Raw genomic sequence first — 23875 nt, forward strand, 5'->3', positions numbered from 1 at the left:
GACGGGGCATGGCCAGCGATGAGCTGCGTAGTCAAGAGCTCTCCACTTGGTGGAGTATTCCCGGTTTAAAGCAAGAAACTTCTTGTTAGGGATGGGATCACTTCCTCTCTGTCTTGGGCATTCTTTCCTAAAATTCCACACACATGTTTTCCTGATGCTAAGGACAGCAGATTTGTTCTTGCTTACTCTGAATGAAATTTCATTGTAAATTACCAAAAGGAAAGTATGTTGATGCTTTTGCTGACATGCAAGATATCAAGAACTGAGGAGCATCATTTTCTTTCTGTAAGAATTCAAACATGAGGGAAAAGGCTTTGGAAATGTGAACTAATTGACATGAGACGACTTCTTTTGCATGGCACTGCCTTTTGCTCAGGTGTTTAGAGAACACGATAGCACAGGGTGTCAAGGAAGTGTCTCAATAGGGACAGAGAAAGGGGGAAAGAGAGGTAGAAGGGAGAGGGGGAAGAGAAAAAGTGGGGGAGGAGGAAAGGGAAGGAGGGAGGGAGGATAGAGAGGACGGAGCATGGAGAGGAGCCATTGTCCTGGGTGTGGGAGGCTTAAGGAGTGCCCAGCTTACTATCTGTGGACAAGAGGTGCTCCCTGTCCTGGGGCGTGGGTGGCCTTTGGTGGCTGCTGCCCCCAGCATGGGTCTGCAGCACAGTCTGCAGAGAGCAGCCATAATTCACAGCAGAATCCACTCTCTCTAACACATACTGGCACACCTGGAATGAGGAATTCAGTGAAAGCTGCCACAAGGGAAATTAGAAAAAATGTTCATCAAAGAGCAGATGGACATTGGAGGAACAGTAGGCTGTTACGGAAAGGGAACGTGAAGAATAGAGTATGGTAACAACCAGGAAGAGCTGTGGCTGTGAAATACTCTGCCTCACATCAAACCGTCCTTTAATCCCACTGACACAAACCCAGAATGGCATTTCAAAATACAATAATGATATTTAAAAGCACTGGAAAATAATGTTCAGACAGAGTACGTGACGTGCCTCAGTCTTAAGGCTTACAATTTAGTTTCTGTTAAGAGCTGTTATTCTTCACAATACACTGGAATGGAGCACATGACCAGGCGTCTGAAACAATACATCACAATGAAGTTTTATCTTGCCAGAATTTCTTTTTTGAAAACACCTTCCTATAGATTCCTATACTTGCACCTAGGAATAATCAAGCCCCCAAACTTTCCCTTAGTTATACTGTAAAACCCCAAGAGCTGAAAGCTGAGTGTGTATGCAGTGAAAGTCCTACACCCACTGCACTCAGCAGAAGAGGAAAACACTTGTGGCTGTCCTGAAATCAGGGTGCCTTGCTGTGATATGAGAATTTCAACAGCCAGAACTCACCGCAGGAACCGTATTTCTTCCTGTCATTTCCATTGACCGACAAACCAAACACTGAACTGTAGTAAGGAGATCTGTGCTTGGTGAATACAAACTCTCGCTCGATGCTCTCACTGTCTTGGGATGTTTAGAGATTTAGACAGAGAAAGCCCAGAAGAGCTTTTGCCATACTCCAATAGCGATAATGATAATGACAAACCCCTCCATCCTTGCCATACCTATGGTGCATACCGATATAGCCCAAATTCCCAAGAAGCTTAGACTAAAAGTAGTTCTGAAGTCAATGAAAACCCCAGGAGACTGGGACTGTCCTGGTACTGGGGCCATCTGGCCATGCCTCCTCTGTGGGCCCTGGTCTCTCCAGAGGATCTGCCCTTGTCGTGGCACACGGCGCCATCCACTCCCACTGAACTCCAAAGAACATGGCAAGGCAAAACCAGGGATTACCTGGATCACTAAATCTCATCTCCTGCAGATGCACCAACCATGAAATGGGCTTTTACTCCAGAAGGGCTCAAGGAACATCCTCCAGCCACTACAGAGGGTGCCTCCAGCACTCCATAGCAAAAGAATGGCCTGTCACAAAATACAAGCTCTCAAGTCTCAATGACCGTCCCCCAGGCAGCAGCCCATGAGAAAATCCTTAGCAGATCTGAAACAAAGGTCAGTGTTAGAAAAGAAAGTGGAAGCAAGGGAGTTCTGAAAGACTCAGAACCATCACGCCCCCAAAACTCAGGCTCTCAGGTAACTCATTGGAACTGTGCTGCAAATACCAGACCCTACGCAGCAATGCATAGGAGATTTGCCCCTCAGTTCTTGCCTTGAGGCTGTCCCCACAACTGTTCTGTGGTGAAAGCAAGGAAGCTCTATAGCGGGTGCTGTTCCTTGTCTCAGATTCCCCCAATAGTAGGGGCAAAGCAGAGACAAGCCCTGGATCTCAAGATGCCTCAGAAAGATGTAGATGAAGGATGGTTTTCACATGATGCAGCAAGTCTGCAGGTTGATGCAAAGATACTAAACACCCAGACTTGGACACCCTGATGGTGGTGTCAGATGGCAAAAGGAAACAGGTGCATTTGAATGGGTATTTCATTTCCACATGGCAAACATTAGCTCCTCTGACGTGTTTTTGAAGCAAGAAATGTTCTTTTTAATGTTTTACAGACAAGGCAGTGGACCAGAAGAGGGCAAATCCTTCTGTCTCAAGTCCCTTCGTAAGCTTGGGAAAGGGACTCCAAGGCAATACTTGAGTCGGGCTATGGAGCAAAGCTGTTTCAACTCACCCTTAACTTCCAGATCCCAGGACAGCATTGCAACCCTCCTACCCGACTTGCAAAACATAACAATTCTCAAACTTGTTCTTGCTTATGCTTTCAGCACGCACAGCCCCACATGACTGGTACCATGGATTAAATCACTTGGAAGTGGGAATGAAGGCTCAAAGAAGCCAGGGGAGAGGAGAGGGGAGATGCAGCAGATTGCTTTCGAGTGCTTCGCTGGTGCCTGCAGGGACATAGATCATCAGGTGACTCACAGGCCATGGTGACTGATGATGGTTCAAAACTCTTGCACAGTGCCTAGCACAAGCCTTGAGCTGTAGTCATGGAAGCTAAAACACCATTGAAAGGACAGCAGACAGCAGTGAAAAACCTGTCTGAGGACAGTGCTGCACCCCAGGGATGCCCCAGGGAAGAGCAGGTGGCTGCTGATTAATTCCAACTCCTCAAAGAGGAGCACCTTAACCCAGCCCAACCCAACCAATGTTGTACCTTCTCCCAGCGCTAGTACTGATAGGACACTTTCCTACCAAAGCCCTCCTCGTACTGTAACTGGGGGATTTTAGGAGAACATGAATGCACAGGGTAAGTGCATCTTCTTTGTTGGACAAACAAGAAGTGAAGTTCTGGCCTGCATGTGGTGGAAGCTGAAGGAATTGTTTTTCTTGGTAAAGGCTTGCACTGGCAGAAATCACTCTGTACCTGCCAAATACTGCTGCCCCAAGGCTTGCCTCTGGCTCAGATGCCCCCGCCTGTTGTCTGTGTCTCCTTCACAGCCCTCCCTGTAGCGAGGTTGCCCTGGCCGACATCAGACAGTGCAGAAAACCAGAACAGAGCAGAAGTGTCAGCAGCTGCTCAGAGAGAGGGACTGGATGCAGGCTGAGGACATCAGACCTGCGGCAAAACCAGGTTCCCCCCCCGCCCGCTCTGTGGGTGCACAGCTGCAGCAGGATTTGCTGTGGGAGGAGCAAATCCTTCAACATGGCCCTGGGCTCCAGGGGCCTGTGGCAGTGCCCCCCAGCAGGCTGGTGCCACCCATGGTGGGGTGCAGGGAAAGGCACCAGGGGAAGGGGGAGAAAGCAGCACCCAGAGACTGAGTCAGGGAAATAGGAATTTATTCCCTTTTTCTTGAATGAAGGGTTGATGAAGCCCTGCTAGTGCCACCAGCGGCGCGGCTTCTTGCAGGGCTGTGGAGAGTCCTGGGGACCGGGTGCCCTCCTCTTTGGGGGGTGCCGCATCCCCCAGGCATGCGGTCCCTGCCCCGGCCGGGGGCAGAGGGGCTGCGGCTGCAGCCCTGGGCAGAGGGACCTGCTGCTGCTGCCTCCCCCAGCTCCACCTGGGGCTCCTCCTGCTTGGCAGGGACCAGCGCAGATGGGGGGCAGCCAGAACCCCCATGGAGGGCAGTCTCCAACATGCTGGGATGTTCCTCCACATTGTCAGGGCCTGCGGGGCTGCTGGAGGAGGCCAGGTGTGGGGCAGAAGTCCCCCCCTGGGAGGCGCTGGGGCTGAGGCTGGCGGCAGAGCCATCATCCTCCTCCCTGGCAGTGCAGGGGTCCTGCTGGCCCAGGTGCCAGCGCATCTCCCTGCTGCACAGGTGCATGGCAGCAGCAACAAGCTGGCAGACGAAGGTCTGCGTGTGTTCTTGCAGGCAGTTCTGCAGGTTCTGCACCAACACCTCATCCAGCCCCCAGAGGCACAGGTAGGCCAGCATGGTGCCCTCTCCTGCAGCCACTGCCCACCACTGTTCCTCGAAGAGCACCCTGAGCTCCCTTTGCAGCCACGGCAGCAGGGGCCTGATGTTATCTGGGTGGCTCTTGAAAAAGTCCACCCAGACCTCAGGATGAAAGCCACCCACCTCAGCCCTGGGCACTGGCCCTGCAGCCCCCTGCTCGTCCTGCTGGGGCCTGGGACATCAAACATCAAATAATCATCCAATTGCAGTGAGAAGAAGATAGCCATTGCCACTGACCTGCACAGGGGGCAGTTTGGCTTCTGCCATGCCCAGCACAATGTGCAGCCTAGGCAAAATTGGTGGAAGCAAGGTGACATGTAGGCAATGTCCTCTTGATCATTATGGCAGATAGGGCAGCTCCACTTGCTCTCGGTGCCCATGCTCTCTGTGCTCTACAGCAAGCTGAGGAGTGCTGAGGACGAGGAGCTGCTTCCTCTTGCTGGTACCGCAAGTGGTGGGTGTTGTGCACTGCAAAATGGAGAGAGGGCATGCTCACTCACTGTCCCGGGAAGTGGAGGGGAGGAAGAAATGCCCAGGCCCCTCGAGAAGGACACCCTCCCAGCTCCCTGAGCCCCGTTGTCCACCCCACAGCCGCTCCGGGGTACATTTCCCCACACAGCTGACCTCTCCTGCTGCAAGCTTGCCCTGCAGTGCCCAGCTGCCCGAACAAGGCAGGGCCAGGGAAACACAGGATGGCTCTGGGACAGGCACAGAGAGCTGCTGACGGCAGCCCCCAAAGCACCACACAGCACCAGGAGAAGCCTTGCTCCACCCTCCAGACCTCGCGGGCACACTCAGCAGGAGTCCAGGCACGCACCAGGCTGGGCCAGGCTTTGCCGGCGCCCAAAGATAAGCAGCAAGTAACATGAGGTCAGTCTATTGCTCACCGATGTCACAGTCCACCGGTTGGTGACATCACCCTCCACCACTTGGTGATGTCACAGCAGGCCTTCCATCCCTGCAGGCACACGGCATCAGGAGAAAAAAGAAAATACCGTTTCTTATTTTCATCTTTTCCATTTCCTTGCCGCTCTAGCTTGATCGCCTGCAACACGTGCCCATGGCTGTATGTCTCCTCCCCACTCCTGATGCCTTGCAGAGGCCTCCTGTGAGGGGGAGTGTGGTGGAACCAGTCAGCGTGGACTGCCAACACTGGATGATGCCTCCACCTTTCCCTGTGCAATGCCAGGAGTTGCAGAGATGTCATGGCTTGTAACTGGCCAGCCCTGGGTGAGGGTCTCCAACCAGGTGGGTCACCCCCCTTGCCCACAGAGAGAAGTCTGAAGGAGCATTTGTCACCAACTGTGAGGGTGACCCAACCTGTGGGTGTGTAAAGATTCTGACCATGGGCTTCTCAGGATTATGCAATACGCAAGCACATGGACAACTGCATTTCTGAAAATGTCTTCATTAAAAATTACCACAAAACTACTAGTAGTGAAAAGAAATATATATAAATACAAATATATGCCACAAGTTACTGCAAAATTATCACTAGAAAAGAAAGTATATACTTATGAACATTGAATTATGCATACACCTATAAATATATTACATGAGTTATTACTGGTATGACACTCACCAGACCACTCCCCACTCACCAGGAGTGGGCCTAGTTGACAACAGAACAAGTCTTACATCAAAGATGATCCACATCACAGAGTCTGGAGTCAGCCAGGCGTTCCTGGCAAGGGTTCAGTCTGTCCAGGAGAGCTCATGCAGAGAAGCGCTTGCAGAGAAGCTCTTGCAGGGAAGCTCTTTTTGGGTAGGCAAGAAGTTACTTTTTCTGCCTTTTTGGTGTAGATAGATAAGTGGTCATAGGACACCAGTTCCTGGAATAGTTGTTGCTGACTCCTGTTTTCAGGGAAGGTCAGTTTGTTATCACAGTTTCTATATCCTGCACTCATCAGGGTCTCTTTGTCATGCCAGCTACTCCCCATCAAGGAGATTTCAGCTGAGCTTATCAGGGATGTTTCAGTATTCCAGCTGAGGAGATAGCCTTCTTTTTCTGACCCTTTGCCTGGTCAACTTTGTGTCAGCTCCCACACTTTGTGACTTTGTGTCAGCTCTTGTGTTGCCCCTCCACAGGCAGGGAGGGGGCAGGACTCAGCACCCACCTCCCCATAGGGACCTAAAACATGGTCTAGTGGGGATACTAGAGCAGGCACCTTAGGAGCAAGGTCTCATTCTTCCGGGGTTTCTTTGCCCATTGCGATCTCCGGTGCTCCGTGCCATCTGGCAGTGGCCCTGGTCTCCCTCCTGAAACATCTGTTCAGTGCTGTGTCTACACTGTGTGGGTACCACACATTTGTGGTGTGGAGCAGGGGCAAGTCAGGATGTCACACCTGGTGCCAGGGTGATCCAGGAAGAGGGCTGGGGACGGTTCTGCACCGCAGGAGACTGCAGGTCCTCCTGGCGACAACTTGGGCACTGCCAGTGCTATGACTGCTGCTCAGGAGGACATGAGAGCAAGGCCCCTCCATGCTTTCGTTCCACAAAGCTGCTAGTGGGTAAAAGCTCTGCTGCTGATCAAGAGACTCCAAAGGATGCAACTGCCCAGGCAGCAGAGCCCAGCCTCTCCAGGGAAAGGCTTTTCCTCAGCTCCAAGAAGTCTGTGGGTGGAATGAGGTGGAGCAGCTGTGTGTGGTTTCTGGCAGAGGAGCCACAGATCCTGCTCTCCCCATCCCTGTGGAAGAACAACCTTCAGAAAGATCCCTTTAACTTCCAGAATTTATTCTTTTCAGCTTTATATGAAAATACAGATAGCTGGTGTCAATGAGCTGCCCTTAGTAAGATTAAAGTTCAGGTGGTGTGTATCAGACTAGCTACTATCTTAGGGGGGGGCCAAGATGACATCTGTGAGAAGACGCCAAGGGCCAGCTCTAGACTGCCTGCATCTACTGAAAACCCCAGGCTCCCTTTTGCTGGCCCTTTTGGGCTGACTGCTGCCTCACAGTTTATGTTTTTTCCTAGTAAAAGACTGAAGCTAACTAAGGAGCTGAAGCTAACTTCAGTGGCCGATGCCCAGTTGTGAGAGCACACCTGTGGGCGAACGGCTGCAGGGGAAGAGCTCCTTGGACAGCGGCCCTGCTGCTGGGACATGATGAAGGATGTTGTGGAGGTCAGGCCCATAGGGGAAGAGACAGCCAATTGGCTGTTCCCAAGCTGTGCCGCACTCCCCCACGGACTTTGGCTGTGTGTCAGCCTTCCTCCTGGTGCTCCAGCATCCATCCTCTCACCCCGAACCGCAAGGGGATGCAAGATTTGAGAAAGGGATGAGAGCCCCAAATCACCCAAATCACTGAAGTGCTAATGAGTGCCTCTTAATGCCAACAGCAAATTAACATTCCAACCCTTCCTCAGGTAAACCCAACGGAAGCACAAAGGTTACACTTGTGCAGCTGCAAGCATGTGCAAGATGAAATGCCAGTGCTATAGCCACCCTCCTTCCTGCTGGCAGGGAGGAGAAGGGCCAATTTTGGCTCTGTCAACATTATCTCGATTACAAGTATAGGAAGAAGAGAAACACCTTTCAAAGACAGCAAGTGACACATTGCCTTGGTTGTTGGATTTTTAAAATTCTTTTTAAATACAACTTCAAAATGTTCTGTGGATATATTTAACATACAATGAGAATACTGGAAAATGGCTTTCTGAAGTTACAACTTCCAAACATTCTTCTGAGAAACCTTAGAAGTTACATACCAGCATTCTTCACTTTACAGAAGTGTTGAGTGTAAAACATGCAACTTTTTTTCTGGGGAGTCAAACCAGCATGACCGGTTGACAAGTCTGTTTGGTAGCATTTGTGTCAAGGGTGGTGGTGGTCTTTCTAGATAGCTGCTTTAGGAAGGATGTCCTCAGAGAAGGCTGTTGACTGGAGGCTGCTGCTTGTTCTCCTTGACCAAGGCTAGTTACAGTTCCCATGTGAGGGGTGTTGCTGTTGGTATCTGCTATGACTAGACTCTATCAGCTGCTCTTTCCTGAAATCCAACATCAGCATTTCTACAGGTATAAAAAGCAGAACCCTGCCAGTATCTACTTTGCTCATTTTCTCTTCTGTGATAATGATCACTGTCTCTGCTTCTTGATCTCCTTTTGCAATGGCCTTTGCTACATGGTTGTGATCTGCTTACTTCTCTGCACGTAGGACTCTGATGGCTTAGAAAGCCTCTCTGGCTTTTTGGAGAGATCACAGAATCACAACATAGTTGAGGTTAGAAAAGACTTACCCTTGGTGGAAGAGGATCAGATAGAGAATACTTAAGCAAACGCAACATAGATAAGTCCATGGGCCCTAATGGGGTGCACCCACAAGCACTGCAGGAGCTGGCAGATGTCACTGCAAGACCACTCGCAGCAATCTTTGATCCATCATGACAACTGGAGGAAGCAACCGAGGACTGGAGGAAAACAAATGCCACTCCTGTCTTCAAGAAGGGCAAGAAAGAAGACCTAGGGACTATAGGTCATCAGCGTTACCATGATCACAGGGAAGATGATGGAGCAGCTAGTCCTGGAAACCATTTCCAGCCACATCAACAAGAACAACATCATCAAGAGTAGGCAATGTGGCCTCACCAAGGGGAAGTCATACTTGACCAAATCCATAAAATTCTTCAAGGAAATGACTGGCCTCATAGATGAGATGAGAGCAGTGGATATTGTCTACCGGGACTTCAGTAAGGCTTTTGACACTGTCTCCCATAAGATCTTCACAGAGAAACTTTGGATGTATGGGCTGGAGCAGACAGAGAGGTGGACTGAAAAGTGATTGAATGGCCAGGCCCAGAGGGTGGCGATCAGTGGCACAAAGTCCAGTTGCAGGCCAGGAACTAGTAACGTGCTGCAGGGGTCAGAACTAGGTCCTGTTTAACACTTCCATTAATGATGTGGATGCTGGGCAGAGCGTACCCTCAGCAAGTCTGCAGACGACACAGAACTGGGGGGGGAGTCTCTGATGCACCACAGAGTTGTGCTGCCACCCAGAGGGACCTGGACAGGCTGAAGAAATGGGCTGACAGGAACACCATGAAGTTCAGCCTGGAGAAGTGCAAAATCTTGCACCTGGAGAAGAACAACTCCAGGCACCAGTACATAGTGGGGGCCACCCAGCTGGAAAGCAGCTTTGCGAAAAAGGACCTGGAGGTCCTGGCTCAAGTTAAACTCGAGCCAGCAGTGTCACCTTGTGGCAAAGAAGGCTAACTCTATCCTGGGCTGCATCGGAAGGGATGTTGCCAGCAGGTGGAAGGAGATGATGAAAGGATAACCCTGTACTCAGCACTGTTGGGGCCACATCTACAGTATTGCGGGGTTCTGGGCTCCCCAGTACCAGAGAGACACGGACATACAGAAAAGAGAGTCCAACAAAGGGCCAAGACGTTGGAGGGACTGGAGCATCTCATACACGAGGAAAGGCTGAGAGAGCTGGGACTGTTCAGCCTGGAGAAGAGAAGGCTTGGGGGATCTTCCCTACGGTGTAGAGAAGACAGAGCCAGGCTCTTTCCAGTGATGCCCTGTGACAGGACCAGAGGCAATGGGCACCAGCTGACACAGGAGGTTCCCTCTGAACATCAGGGAACACTTTTTTACTGTGAGGGTGGCCTAGTACTGGCACAGGTTGCCCAGAGATACTGTGGAGTCTCCATCCGTGAAGCTATTCAGAAGCCGCCTGGGCACAGGCCTGGGCAACCAGCGCTAGGTGGTTCTGCTTGGGCAGTAGGGTTGGACTGGACAACCTCAACCATTCTGTCATTCTGTGATAAAAATGCAGAATAATTTTCAAACTTTCCTTTTCCTACTTTTCCTTATTACTTTGGATGTTGTAAACTGTTGCTTTTCCTCGTCAAATAAAGATAAGAATTAAACTCCCAAACGAACCTTTCTGGATGTGACCTGCAAGGTTTTCCAGGTGATATAGGAAGTGCAATAAACAGTCAGCAGTCTTCTTCAGTGGAAGGTAAATGCCTATGTTTTTGGTGAAAGTTAAATGGCATTTTGACCAGTTCTACTGTAAAGGTATTCTGTTCACTGTCAAAGCTCCGTAAAGTGAGCTGTGAAAAAAAAACATTTTTGATGTATTGCTCTGGAGCAGGACAAATATTTCTTGAAGGTGAATATGTAGAGGGGTTATGTCTGTTATATATAACCTCAAAATTAGCTAAAATCAATCCAATATTAGATACCTGTTATGTAAGTGTTGATGTAATTTAATGCAATGCCCTATATTCTTGATAGCTTTGTTATCAGTATGTCCTTCCTGATCAAAGCTTTTACCTTAATTTGGAAGAGATACGTTCATTGCTCAGTTCTCTAAATCTCTCTATGCCCTTATCTCTACACTTGCAGCATTTCTGAAATAGGCTACTGACTTTATGTATGGGACTTATGAAATTTCTGATTTTGCTTTGCAGTGGCCACAGCTGCCGATAAATTGAAGAGCTGGGACTATACTTAGCATATATTAGCTGTATTTGTTGTATTTCATAGGGGAGTGATCCACATTTCTGGGTTTAACTTGTAAACGGGGAAATGAAATTCTTCTGAGGATGTCTTCTAGCATCCTAAGTTTGTATTGTTTTGTGTGCATGGGGAAAAATATGAAGTTTCTCTCAGTAAAATCAGTTTGATTTTAATGTCATTAAATGGGCGTAGTTGGGAATACCCAAGACAAGTTCACTGTAGCCCACTAGGAGGTGATAGAAAGCTCATACATACTGTAGAAAATCTAGACTATAAATCTGAAATAAACAACCTTGGAGTGTAAAAACATAGAGTTACAAAGAAGACATGGAAGAAAACAAAGGCAACAGTTTGACAGCTTCTACAAATGACATCTCAAAGTCAGCTACTCAAATCATACTGCACCAAACAGGCCCATCTCACATTTGATTTAACAGAGATTAATGAGAAGCGGTGACCATAACAAAAAGTGTTTAGCTGTTCAGGTGTTTCATTTAGATAACAGATGGGGAGTCAGTAATATTGTAGTTTACTATAAGCTACTTCTAAGTAAATGCTTGCTTGAAGAGGTACATTTGTATTGTTCCTTTAATAGCAAAAAAAATTGGGGGCCTCTGACAAAGTCTGCTCTCTGTGTCCAAGTTAATCTCTCTCCATACTTCTGGGAGAGTCTTAATTCCGCCTTCACGGAAACAAAATTAGTGTTGAAATACTGCAAAGGATTCCTGAAAGTAAGTTTAAGTTTGTGCGGTTTAAACCACTTTAAATTGTCGTGTAAGTTTTACAAATTACTGCTGTTGTGTTTTATGCATTTATCAGAAATGGCTCGTTCATGAGGTACCAAGCCCTTGGCAATATTTTACATTTGAATCAATGCTCTTGAAGAGCTTAGCAAGAAAAAAAAATGTTGGCCTGCATTGGTGGTGAAACATATAATCAAAGGATAAAAATTGTCAGGAAACTTCAATACCTAGTGAAGGCGAAAATGAAGGAGTTCACCGTTTTGTGATCTGTATATGTTAACTTCAGCTGCTTATCTCTGTTGTGGACTCATTCTTCAGAAGCTTGTGTGTAGTCATCATTAAAGTCATCAGGCAGCTTTGTAGGGTACTGAATATATACATTAATTATGGTTTAGCAGGTTTTTAACTGGTGTTTTGGTCCACACACACCCCCAATTCTTACAGTATCAAGAAAACTGTCTTCCTGCAAAATGTCTTTTCAAACTTCTGTTTACCACCAGAGTGTCTTCAGAATGAGCTATTGACTTATCTTGCCATGTTGGCAAACCCAATGAGAAACCACGGTAAGATCAGTGTAACTCTTGCAGCTAGATTACTTGTTTATGAGTAACCAGAATGATACATTTTTGTACCCCAAAATGTCGATATTATCTATCCTTTTGCCAAAGTAAACCCACATGTGGTATACACGTATAGCCAGTACGTAAATATGCTTCTAGTCACATAGCCAAGATTCAAGCTTTCTTGTTGGTTGGAAACCACACAAAGAACATCTTTAAAAACATATTTAACTGAAAGAATTAAATACGTATCTGTCTTGTTAGAAGTGAGGTGAATGTGATTCTTCAGAAATATGTAAGTCAGGGTCCTCATGTTGCTCTATGTTGAATCCTTCTTCCCTTTTTGTACTGCACGGATTTCAGCTACCTGTGTACGTTAAAGTTCATTGTGCTATTGCCTGTCATTGCACCTCAAGAAGTTGTGGCACAGTTATTCTGACAGCTGACATCCTTACTAGCCTGTCCGACTTAGCACCTTCAGCAAAGTTGCTGGTCTCACTCTTCACCCCCTTTTTACATTAATGTACTGGAGAACCAAGGTCCTAGCACTGATCTCCGCAGAACTGTGTTGGTACTTTCCTCCATTGCAGGAGTTAACTGTTAACTCACACTCCCCTCCCCCATTTCCAATCTGTTAATTATTTATCAGACTTCACTATTAAGGGGTTCTTTCAGGCTTAAGGCTTCTTTCCAGGCTTAAGTTTTCTTTCAAAAGCCTTTAGGGGGACTTGGTGAGAAGCCTTTTGGAAATCCCGTAGACTATATTAACTAGACCTTCATTGCTTACTGATCCCTTTAAAGTAACATCAGCAGGCTCAAAAGGCTTTAAAAAGCCTTTTCCAGATAAATTAAACAAAACCAGAATTTGCAGTGCACTTAAAAAATTTGGGTAACATGAGGTAACCTGGTCACAAGTGGTGACTGATTATGGTATGTAATCCAAAAATCATGGTTCAGACAGCCACCTCACCTACGCTATGTTAATTACTCCTCATAAAAGGCTTTACCATCCAAAGTAACTAATGTAGCAGGCTATGTAATAATAACTTTACAGAATAAATACACAGTTGGCCGACAGTAGTGATTTATTATTCTGTGGAGGCAGTCTGTAAATACGTTATGGTAATGTGATAAACACCTCAAATCTATAAAAACTGCTTTGGTATCCAAAATAATGCAAATATATACAGGGCCACTTAACTAAACATATGAATTATTTATATTCCAGTGTCTTTAATTCTGTGTGCATTGTGATTTGCCCAACACAACACTGGGAATTATTATTCCCAGCTCAGACCGCTTTTATCCAAGATGTTGGGAAGCTACCACTGAAAAGATACCTTAGGAGGTAAACTTGACAAGTACTTTCTTTAAGAAGACCTCCTTTCTTAATAAATTAAGGAAAAGAACCCTTTCATACAGATGGATCTTTAGTCTACATCTGTAATGTGACATTTTCCCTCACTTGCAGCTTTATAATTTTATGTTTTGGCTCCTAAAACTTTTTTGAGTTCACATCTACTTAGAGTTAAGATGTTAGGAGCAACATTTTAACTACAATCTTGGGTTTAATCCTCATTCGGCTTTCTCTTCCATTGTATAGGCTATTAGTTCCCTGACCTATGCATAGGCCTGCTGGTCCAGTGCACGAGTCAGGTAAAATCTTTCATTTTGCAAAAAAACCCAAAAGATTTGGGTGAGAATAAAATTGAACTGATACAGCTTTCTTTGAAGCTGTTGTACACCTAGGGAACTACAAAAATATGTTAATGAGTGCTTCTTTGGAAATTCGGTAGCAGCACTGATTTTTATCTTCTTCCAAAATTTTGTGCCATTTTGTAAACCAAAATGTTTATGACTTTGCAAGTTAATTGCGGGCTTCCTTATGCCATTAAGTTTGTCCGCAGCATACATTTAAATACTGGTAAACCTTTCATATCTGCATTAATAAGGTGGGTGTGTACTGTTTCAAGCTTTACCTGAGTGGAACATCAATATGTTCTGTGAGTTCTCAGGTAAGCTACATAGTGTTGAGTTACAGGCATAAATACCTATAACTGGAAGATGTGGTCAAAGCCATAAAACATAATACTGACAGCACTGATATAAGGCAAGAATGTGTAAGGCTTGAATTAATGGTGGCAAATGGAGGTTACTGCTGCCAGAAAATCTGAAAGGGGTTCTTACTGACAGAAAAGTTGAGCACCAGTGAAGGGCAGAGACTTTTGCTGTGTGTGAGCTGCATTAATATGCTACAAAGACCTTTGCTAAGGCAGGCAGTCTGCACAAAAGTACTCCTTTAGCTATATAGGTGGGCTAGAAGGCTAAGTCAGAATCAAGACAAGAGTCCTCAGCTTCCCCTTATCTTTGCAGGATCTGACTGGAGCTGAATATTAAGTCACAAGTCATGCCCTGCTTGTTCTGAGCCATGAGAGCTATCCATATTTATAAATAGAGGTAACAATAAATCAAGGCTAACAGTTAGAAAGAGACTGTAAGTAGGTAGTGTCACTCTTGTATAAAACTGGATCCCTTGGGTTCCCTCCCAGTTCCAGCCTAGGTCCTGTCCCAGTACAGTCTGGTTCCCCTTGCCCCCCTCCCAATCCAGACTGGGTCCCAACCCAGTACAAACTGGCAGCTGTAGCCCAAAGCCCCTGAGCCTGAGGGTGGCAGGGAGTGCTGATGTTTGGTTTAGCGTTACGCAGTCCTGTGAGGGGCAAGGAGTTGGGCTCGATGATCCTTATGGATCCCTTCCAACTGAAGATCACCTTCTATGATTTTTAAGTTTAGCACATTTTTATTTACTTTGCATTTGTACAGCATGTGTCTGGAGTCTACATTTGGTAAGTTGTCAGCTTTTGAAGGTTTTATGGGAATTTATACCTTCAAGAAATTTCTGTTTTGATGTTTGAAGCTTCTGCAAGAATAGACTGTACTGTATATGTTAAAGTTTTGATATCCCATACTGACGATGTAAATAAAACTGCTACTTTATTAATGCTTTTTTGAACTCTGCCACAGGTTTGTCCTGTGAACAGGAAATATAAATGAAACATAAGTAAAACATTAAAAACTACGAATTGAATACATGTCGTACGACAGATAATCATGGACTCCGTTTTTGAAAACACTTCCATCATTTATGAGGGGTAAAATTCAACCACCAGAATTCCCCATCGCCCCTCTCCCCGTAGGGGACCCAGAGAAGGTAATGGCGCAGGTGCCCGTTTCTCCCGTAACCTGCCGGGTAACGCATCACCCCGCGTTCGGTAACGGCACCAGACGACCGGTTTCACTTGCGGGAAGAGACTTTTCCGCACCTCAGAGTCTCCCGGTAACCGGACGCCCGCCCGCCCGCCCGCCCTCCCTCCCTCCCTCCCTCCCTCCCTCCGTCCTTCCCTCAGGAGCCGCCGTGACTCAGGCCAGCAGGAAGGCGGGAGGCCGGCGGGGCGGGGCGGCGCAGGTGCAGGTGCGGAGGGCGGCGGCGGGGCAGGAGCCGGCCGCTGCCGGGATTGGCGCCGACGCCTTCTTCGCCGGGACCGTCCCCTTCCCTCCGCCCGGCGCCGGCCGCCCTTTGGACTCGCTGCCGTCGGGTGAATGCGGGGCGGCCGAGCGGCGCCTTGGAGCGCCTGAGGCCGGGCTGGGCGCCAGCCATGTCGCGGAGCGGCGGCTCGGAGGGCGGGCGGGCCGGCAGGTCGCTGCTGCCCCGTGGGGCCGGCCCGGGTTCGCCGCTGCCCCGGGACGCGGAGGCCGCCGCCCCGTGGCCGCCGCCCCCGCTCCCCCTGCAGCCCCCTTTCGGCCCCGACGCCTCCACCGGGGCCGGCAGCCCCGGCTTGAGCGGGCCGGCCGACCTCAAGCCGGTCCGGCGGTTCATCCCGGACTCATGGAAGAACTTCTTCAAAGGGAGGCGTAACCAGGGCTCCAGCTGGGAGAGCACGGCCTCCGACATCAGGTACGTCTCGGACGGGGTGGAGTGCTCGCCGCCGGCCTCCCCGGCTCCTCGGCGGCCGGAGCCCAGCTCGGTGCCTGGCTCCTACACGGATGCTTACGGAGGGTCGGGCGGGAGCTACGACTCGCGTAAGGAGGCCGAAGCCATGCTGCCCGGGGAGCCCTGCGGGTCGCTGGAGCGCGGCGCTGCCAGCGGCCAGACGTACAGCGAGCGGGTGGAGGCCTACCACCTGCGCTACGCCTACATGAAGTCCTGGGCCGGCCTGCTCAGGATCCTCTGCGTGGCCGAGCTGCTGCTGGGCGCCGCCGTCTTCGCCTGCGTCACGGCTTACGTGCACAAGGATAACGAGTGGTACAACATGTTCGGGTACTCGCAGCCCTACGGCTACGGCGCCGGCAGTGCCTATGGAGGCTACTCCTACAGCGGACCCAAAACGCCCTTCATCCTGGTGGTGGCGGGTATGGCGTGGATAGTCACGATAGTGCTGCTGGTGCTGGGCATGTCGATGTACTACCGGACTATCCTCCTCGATTCCAACTGGTGGCCCCTGACCGAGTTCGGCATTAACGTGGCCTTGTTCTTCCTGTACATGTCAGCTGCCATAGTGTATGTAAATGATACCAACCGAGGTGGGCTCTGCTATTACCAGTTCTTTAAGACACCGATAAATGCATCTTTTTGCCGCGTAGAGGGAGGTCAGACAGCAGCAATCATCTTCTTGTTTGTCACGGTGATCATCTATCTAATCAGTGCAGTGGTTTCTCTAAAGCTGTGGAGGCATGAAGGAGCTAGGAGGCACCGGGAATTAATGGAGCGAGAGGTAAGCTGTCGGTTATCGTTGTGCATCTACTGGCTATGGAGCGATGGGGAGCAGTTGTAAGAACCTTCTGTGCAGTAGAGTCTTGTCAGGTGTCTGCTCAGCAGCAGGTCTGTAGCTTTGAGGGTGAACTTTCACCAGTTAACAGTATCAGAGATCACCAAATGAAAGGCTTTTCTAAGGTGTCTCATCCAAATTCTTGGACTTTTTTTCTTTTTTTAATTCACTTTTGTAAGGAGCTGGCTCTGTTCTCTTTGTAATACTCCACAGTCTTCCTGCGTCAGTTGATGAGCTACTTCCTGGTGTGTATTTTCCAAACAAAGGAAGACATGAACAATATGCTTGTCCTGCTGTTTGGTAGGGTTGGGCTTAAAGCAACCGAGCATTTTTTTGAAGACTCTGCTTTTGGCACATTAAGTGCTAGTGTGAATGACCATGAAAACGTGAAATATTCATTTTTTTACTTTGCAAGCAAAACTCCAAGCTACCTTTTCATGTCTTTTCAGTTTTCCTTACAATAGATATCACAAAATGATAGTAATAACAGAATTGACGAGGTTTTAATCAACTTCATCTTTCTCACATCAAGTATTTTGCATTGCTGCTGACCTTGCCCTTACCAGAAGTATTCAGTGCTCGCCTGGTTAATGATAAACTGTAATGGCAGACACTTACCACTTTCAACTGGAGAATTCAAAGTAATTTGTATAAAGCCTTTTTCACATGAAAACACCACCAGAAAAAAAAACCTTTTAAAACTAATAAAAGTTAATATAGCATAAAAATTCAAGTATGTGAAGCCTACGTAAGCCTAACTTACGGAGTTAGCTCATTGCGCTAACAGCGCACTGTTGTGTTTTCTGGGTAATGAATTAGGCTGCGGAGTGAGTGTCTGTGAGTTAATACGGGCTGGAATGTGAAATAATAAAGGAGACTGGGAAGTGGATGGAGTATTTCCTGCAAGCTGTTCCTTACACCTAACGCTCTGGAAGATCCTCTTGTCTGGGTTTTGGGTGGTTGTTTTTGTTCCAGCATTCTTAAATGGTCTTTAAATCATAGGATCTGAAAATATTCCTTATGCTAAATTTCTTCATATCTAAACAAAAATGTAATTCCCTGTACAGCATGATTTTGAAAAAGTTTAGATTTTAAGAGTCTGTGCTTTTGCATACTATACTATTGCTGAAAATAAACCTTACAGTTCTTTTCATTTTTTCATAGATGAAAACACAGTCCTCTTTTCCAGAAAAGAAGGTAGGAAATAGGAATGTATTTTTCTGTTTACTGGTATTTCCAAACTGTTTTTCTTTTTCTTGCAAATATTTTGATTGACCTATTTATTAGATGTCTCCTGTTAAGATACTGTGAATTTCCTACCCCTGATTTCTCTGTTGCTTCAGTACTGGATCAGGATCCTTTTTTATGTGTTCCAACAAGATTGCTCATGCTTTTATTTCTGGACCAAGGTATAAATTCTGCAATAGGAAACCACGGGAAAAGGGAACTCCAGAGAACCTAGTGATTCCTGTTCTTTCACAAATTAGATGGATATCGAAGGAAACTTCCTTAAATTATGTTTTTAAGATATACAAGTCAAATCTTTCCAAGCCCCAAGAAGTATTTATCTGTCACTGGTACCACTGTTAGGACACACTGAAGATGTATACTGTGTGAGAAACATTACTGTAACTGTTTACTAATTTTCTACTTACAGTAAGGGTTGTAAGAAATATCTATGATTTGCTTCTGCTGTGCAATACTTGTATGTCTGTCTTCAAACGAGTTGAGTATTTTCTGTTTTATGTATATTGCATTTGAAGTAAAAATGACTTCATTAAGAACTACTTTTTTTTTTTCTTTTAAAACAGGATGAAAGTGATGACAGGCCAAGGGAAGAGGCCACTTACAGGCAGCTTAAATCAGTGGAAAGAAAACCAGAACTACTTAATGGTCATATACCTGCAGGCCACATTCCTAAACCTATAGTGATGCCAGACTACATAGCGTAAGTGATGGGACTTTGATGAAGAAACTTAAGGGAGAATACTTGAATGATGTTTTCCACTTAGCATTTCTCATACTATACACTCGCAGTTTCTCTGCCATGCATGTGCTATGGGGACTCATAATGCTTTATTAAGCAATATTAAAAATAGAGAGAATGGGGGCTGGTATTAATGGCATAGAACCAGTAATTATATAAATAGAGACTCTTTAAATTTTAAAAAACCCACCCAAACCTCAAATGTTACCACAGAATGTTATAATCTAGCAAGTACAATAACTGCCAAAGGAACAGAAGACCACCACACAGACAACTTAGATAAAGATAAAAATATATAGGAAATTATGTCTTTTTAGCCCCTAAAATTTTACTACCCTTGTACTTCCTTAATTCTAAATCTATAACATGCTCACTCTTAAAGGGTAGGCCTTTTCACAGTGAAGTATGAAAGCATAAATTAATTTTTATACTTTTTGCCATAGACTAGGGCACAAACTGAAACACAGGAGGTTCCACTTGTATATTAGGAAAATCTCTTTCACGGTGAGGGTTAGCATAGGTTGCCCAGAGAGATGATGGAGTCTCCATCCTTGGAGGTATCCAAAAGATGTCTGGACTCAGCCCTGGGCAACCAGTTGTACGTGGTGCTGCTTGAGCAGGGGTTTGGACCGATGACCTCCAGACGTCCCTTCCAGGCTCAACCGTTCTGTCATCCTGTGATTTCAGTGCAAAGTTCAGCAGGTTATGAAACTAGCAAACAATACAGAAATACACTGTCAAGGTGAAGGGTCCATGTGTTTAACATCCTATCTCTAAAACTGGTCCTTGAAATTTATAATTTTTTTAAGGAAATACCCGGCAATTCAAACAAATGAAATGCGAGACCGGTACAAGGCAGTATTCAATGATCAGTTTGCTGAGTATAAAGAACTGTCTGTGGAAGTTCATGCTGTATTAAAAAAGTTTGATGAGCTGGATGCATTGATGAGACAGCTTCCTCACCATCCTGAAAGCATTTATGTAAGTACCTGTGAAATGGGCTTGTGGAAAACAGGTGTGGTATTAGGCAGTCTCTGGCTGTCTCTGGCTAGGGTATAATGCCTTGTAATGCTGGTGGCAACTTGGAGGGAAGGTCTCCCCAAATATGTTATTTCTTGTTTGGTCATCAGTCAAGGATACCAAGTTACGATTAAGTGGTATACATGTGTTCCTGGGTTGCGTTTTTTGGTTTGGGGTGGTTTGGGTTTTTTTAATGCTAGTAGCTTTCAAGTTTGAGTGAGTTAGAGTTAATGTATTCTCATTGTTTCTCAAGATTTACAGCTAAAACGGTTACAACTAGAACAGATTGATCAAATGAGAATTTTCCTGATGAGTGTTTTGTAGAATTTACATGGAAATATGGAGAACACTCAGTGTTCAAAAATGTGTCGTCTCTCTTATTAGGAACAGGAAAGGATATCAAAAGTTCTGCAAGAATACAAGAAGAAGAAAAATGTGAGTGTTTTCAGCTTTACATTGCTAGTGAATCTAATGAATAGCAAAGAGTGTAAATAGCTAACATTTCTGATACTGGGTACAATTTGCTAGTTCAGGGTATCTGTAGCTACTAAAGGGCTTTGTATATATTATCTTTTAAAACTTTGGTGAAGGTAGGACACAACCCACTCCACTCATGTCAACAACCTGCTTTGAGAGTAATGATTCCATTAGCCAGATATGGTGGTGGGGGGGACCCAAAACATTTAAGCATTTTCATCTTCTGAGAGTATGTCTCATCTCTTAGCTTTCTGCATCCAGAAGACTGGTTATTTTTTGAGAACCAGTTCATTTATATTCACTGACTGACATGGCCAATGGATAAGTTGACAAACAGAAAACATAGTCTTACCGTTGAAAAAAAGTTTCATATTTTCATGTAGTATGGAACTTAGACTCTCAAAAAGTCATCTTCAGTGTAATTCAAGAAGTTCCCCTTCATCATTTTTAAAGGCAGCAAATGTGTACCTGTGTTCCATTAAAAACATAATGCATTACAAATACCTTCCCCCCACACACATCCCCCCCACCATGGAATTCAAATTTTGTGTCCATTTAGTTAAACTTCATTGGTTTTTTTGGGGTAGGGATTTATTAGACATACCACAAGACACCTTATAAAGTCTGAATTATGTAGTAGCATGTCATTTATATCTGCAGATTTCTGTTCAAAAACTGCTCTGTTTACTAAGTAACTACATCATACAGAAGCAGATCTTCTTTTTGCAGCCCTTCATGAAGGAAGGAGAAGCAGGAAATAAGAAATTGTGGCCAGGGAAAAAGAGTGTCATTTTGGAGAATATTTATATACTGTCCTTAATGAACAATGTAACTCATAATACACTATTCTTGGAATAGTTTGGAAGTGTAATGTATTAATGTAAAGCTTTGTCATATCTTTGGCAGGATCCTGCGTTTCTGGAGAAAAAGGACCGTTGTGAATACCTTAAGAATAAGCTTTCACACATAAAACAACGAATTCAGGACTATGATAAAGTTATGAGTTGGAATGTAGAAACTTAGCTATGCCTTCAATTTGTGGATACTATTTTCTGTTTTTTAAATTGATATGCATATTTTAAGCTATTTATTTACTTTCAGAACAGTACACCTATGGGGATTGCTTAATCACTTTGTCACTTTTTTAGATGTACATTACTGATAGGTTTTGTATGCAGATTGAGTTTTAAATCAATGTAATGAAGTTATCAAAGTTTAGAAACTAACTAAACATTCTGTTTTAATTAGATAGCATGCAGCCTGGCCTCTTAAATGTCAATACTTTGTTTGAAAATACCGTATTTGCAAACTTGCAAAGCCAACCAGGGAAAGCAGTTCTAAATACCATGTCAAAAGTTTGCACAGAAATGCTGTTAAGATTTCAGATTTTATTTATAGGTGACATCTTAATGATATCAGAAAGTGTTGAGCTGTTCTTCCTGACTGGGGTTTGGTGGAGTGCTTAGACATATTGAACAATTTCAGCAAGTCAAAAGTCAGTTTAGTAAGACTTTTTGTATTGTATTTCCAAATGCTCCACTCTATGTCAGAAATTATCTGGAATTTCACCCAATAAGAGATACAAAATAACTTCCTATTTAAGCAACCATAGTACATGTGGGGAGAGGGGTGGGTTGTGTTGGGGTTTTGTTACTTGGTTTGGGTTTTCTTTTTAATTTCCCTCTTCAGAGGTGATGCAACAAATTTATGCAAAGGAATAGAGGTACAGGATGAGACTCATGTTAGTGTTCCATTAGTGTTGCTGTAGGCCAGTATACTCTGCATACCTTTCCTGGGTCATCTTAGTAGGAATCCATGGGTGTAAAGGCAAAACACTTCATTCCTCATCAGGAAGTAACAGGACTTTTTCTCTAGGCAGCAGCTGTTTCTTAACTTGGCATTCAGAGAGCAACTACAGCAAAATTAATTCTCAAAGTATAAATTATTTGTATCCTTTATAAAGTCAGGTAAAATGTTTTAATAGACATGCTTTCCAGAGCACAGCTGCATAAATTCAATATATATTTTTGTATTTTTACCTTGGGGATAGGCTTGTATATGCAAATGTTTTCATAAGCCAGTAAATTTTCTTTGTATCCTTTTTCACATCTTTGTTTACTTTTTTACTTACTGAAATTGTTAGAAGCATCAGTAGTTTCTTTGTACAGTTTTCTATAGCTGCAATTTGTCTGTTCTGAAATATATTTTTAATTTGGAAAAAAACCTCCAGTGTAGCCATGTTATTCTACTGCTTGTAAAGGCATTTTGTTACAAAATGGTGTCTGATTAGGGTTATTTCAAATTTTTATTAGTGATGATTTTTTTTTCTTTAAAAGAGTTTTCAACTTTTGCCTTAATTTACAGGCAAGACATCAGGAAAGCTGTTTCCAGTTCAGAACAGCAATGTTAGTACTACCTCTGTTTTTCAGTACTGGAAATCCATTAATATACCTTGCTGTCAGTTACATCCCTTCTGATTTTTGAGCCCTTATCATTCTCACTGCAATCCTGATGGCTACAAACCCACTTTCATATTTGTAATGTTGGCATTCCAATTTTATCAGCCACATAATTCCAAGAGTTTTGGTGAAGTAAGTAACACAAGACACCATGGGAACACAGAGAGTTTGAAAACTTGGTACCTCTTCATTTGAAAGCCCTCAGTGTCATCCACCTGGGAGATGTCTCAATGTTTTAATCAGTCTGAAGTCAGATGAAAGTCCGTGCTATCCCTTGTTCTCCCTCTCTTTTAAGCTGCCTTTCTCTCTGGTTCAAGTTTCTGTTCTTTTCAAGGAGGAGGAAACCTCACTACCTTATAAAGGAGCTGGGCCAAGTGTTTTCTATGTGTTGTGCTGCATATTTGTTAAACTTCTCTTTGTAAGAGAGGTCCTTGTCCTAATCCTTACAATCTAAATGACCTCTCACTGTATACCCAGGTTTCTAATTTTTTTTCTCAGTGGGAGTTCTGAGCATTGTATCAGTACCAGGAGAAGATTATTAATCCAAATTTAAGGATCAACTGATGCTTATAAAGTGCTAAAAAGAAGCTGATTGATGTTTTCTTTGGAGGTTAACAGTCTGCACCCTTAATAGGCCTTCCTCCCATAGGACACTGAGACCCAGCTCCAGGCTCCCTTTGACAGTGGTCTGAGTTTCAGTCTCAGAGAAGCAGGCTCCTGGCCACACAAAGAGTGCCTACATAGCCTCTGCAGAATGATCAGCTTCTCCTTTCCTGCAAAGTTTCCATCAAATGGGTTGGGAAAGGCGGACACCGTGCCTGTGGCTGGAATGGGGAAATAGACCAAGCAGAGACAGCTGTGTGTGGATTGCTCCACATTTTCCCAGCAAGGTGCCACAGGTGTGCCCAAGAGGATTTTCCAAAAGCTGGGGACAGAATATACATAGGAATACTTCCCCCTCCCACCTTTTGGGGTTTCAC

General features: G+C 45.3%; 1 protein-coding gene across 1 annotated transcript; it reads left to right on the forward strand.

The window, feature by feature from the left end:
* The first annotated feature begins 15584 nt into the window (after window positions 1-15584).
* Window positions 15585-22542, forward strand: MARVELD2 (MARVEL domain containing 2). The gene is made up of 6 exons (XM_064439231.1): window positions 15585-16898; window positions 18117-18149; window positions 18764-18900; window positions 19749-19920; window positions 20344-20394; window positions 21343-22542. Exons 1-6 carry the CDS (start codon window positions 15783-15785, stop codon window positions 21457-21459), a joined length of 1626 nt encoding a protein of 541 aa, XP_064295301.1. The 5' UTR covers window positions 15585-15782; the 3' UTR covers window positions 21460-22542.
* The last annotated feature ends 1333 nt before the right edge of the window (window positions 22543-23875 follow it).

Source organism: Phalacrocorax carbo, chromosome Z (assembly GCF_963921805.1).
Source record: "Phalacrocorax carbo chromosome Z, bPhaCar2.1, whole genome shotgun sequence".
Lineage (NCBI taxonomy): Eukaryota > Metazoa > Chordata > Aves > Suliformes > Phalacrocoracidae > Phalacrocorax > Phalacrocorax carbo.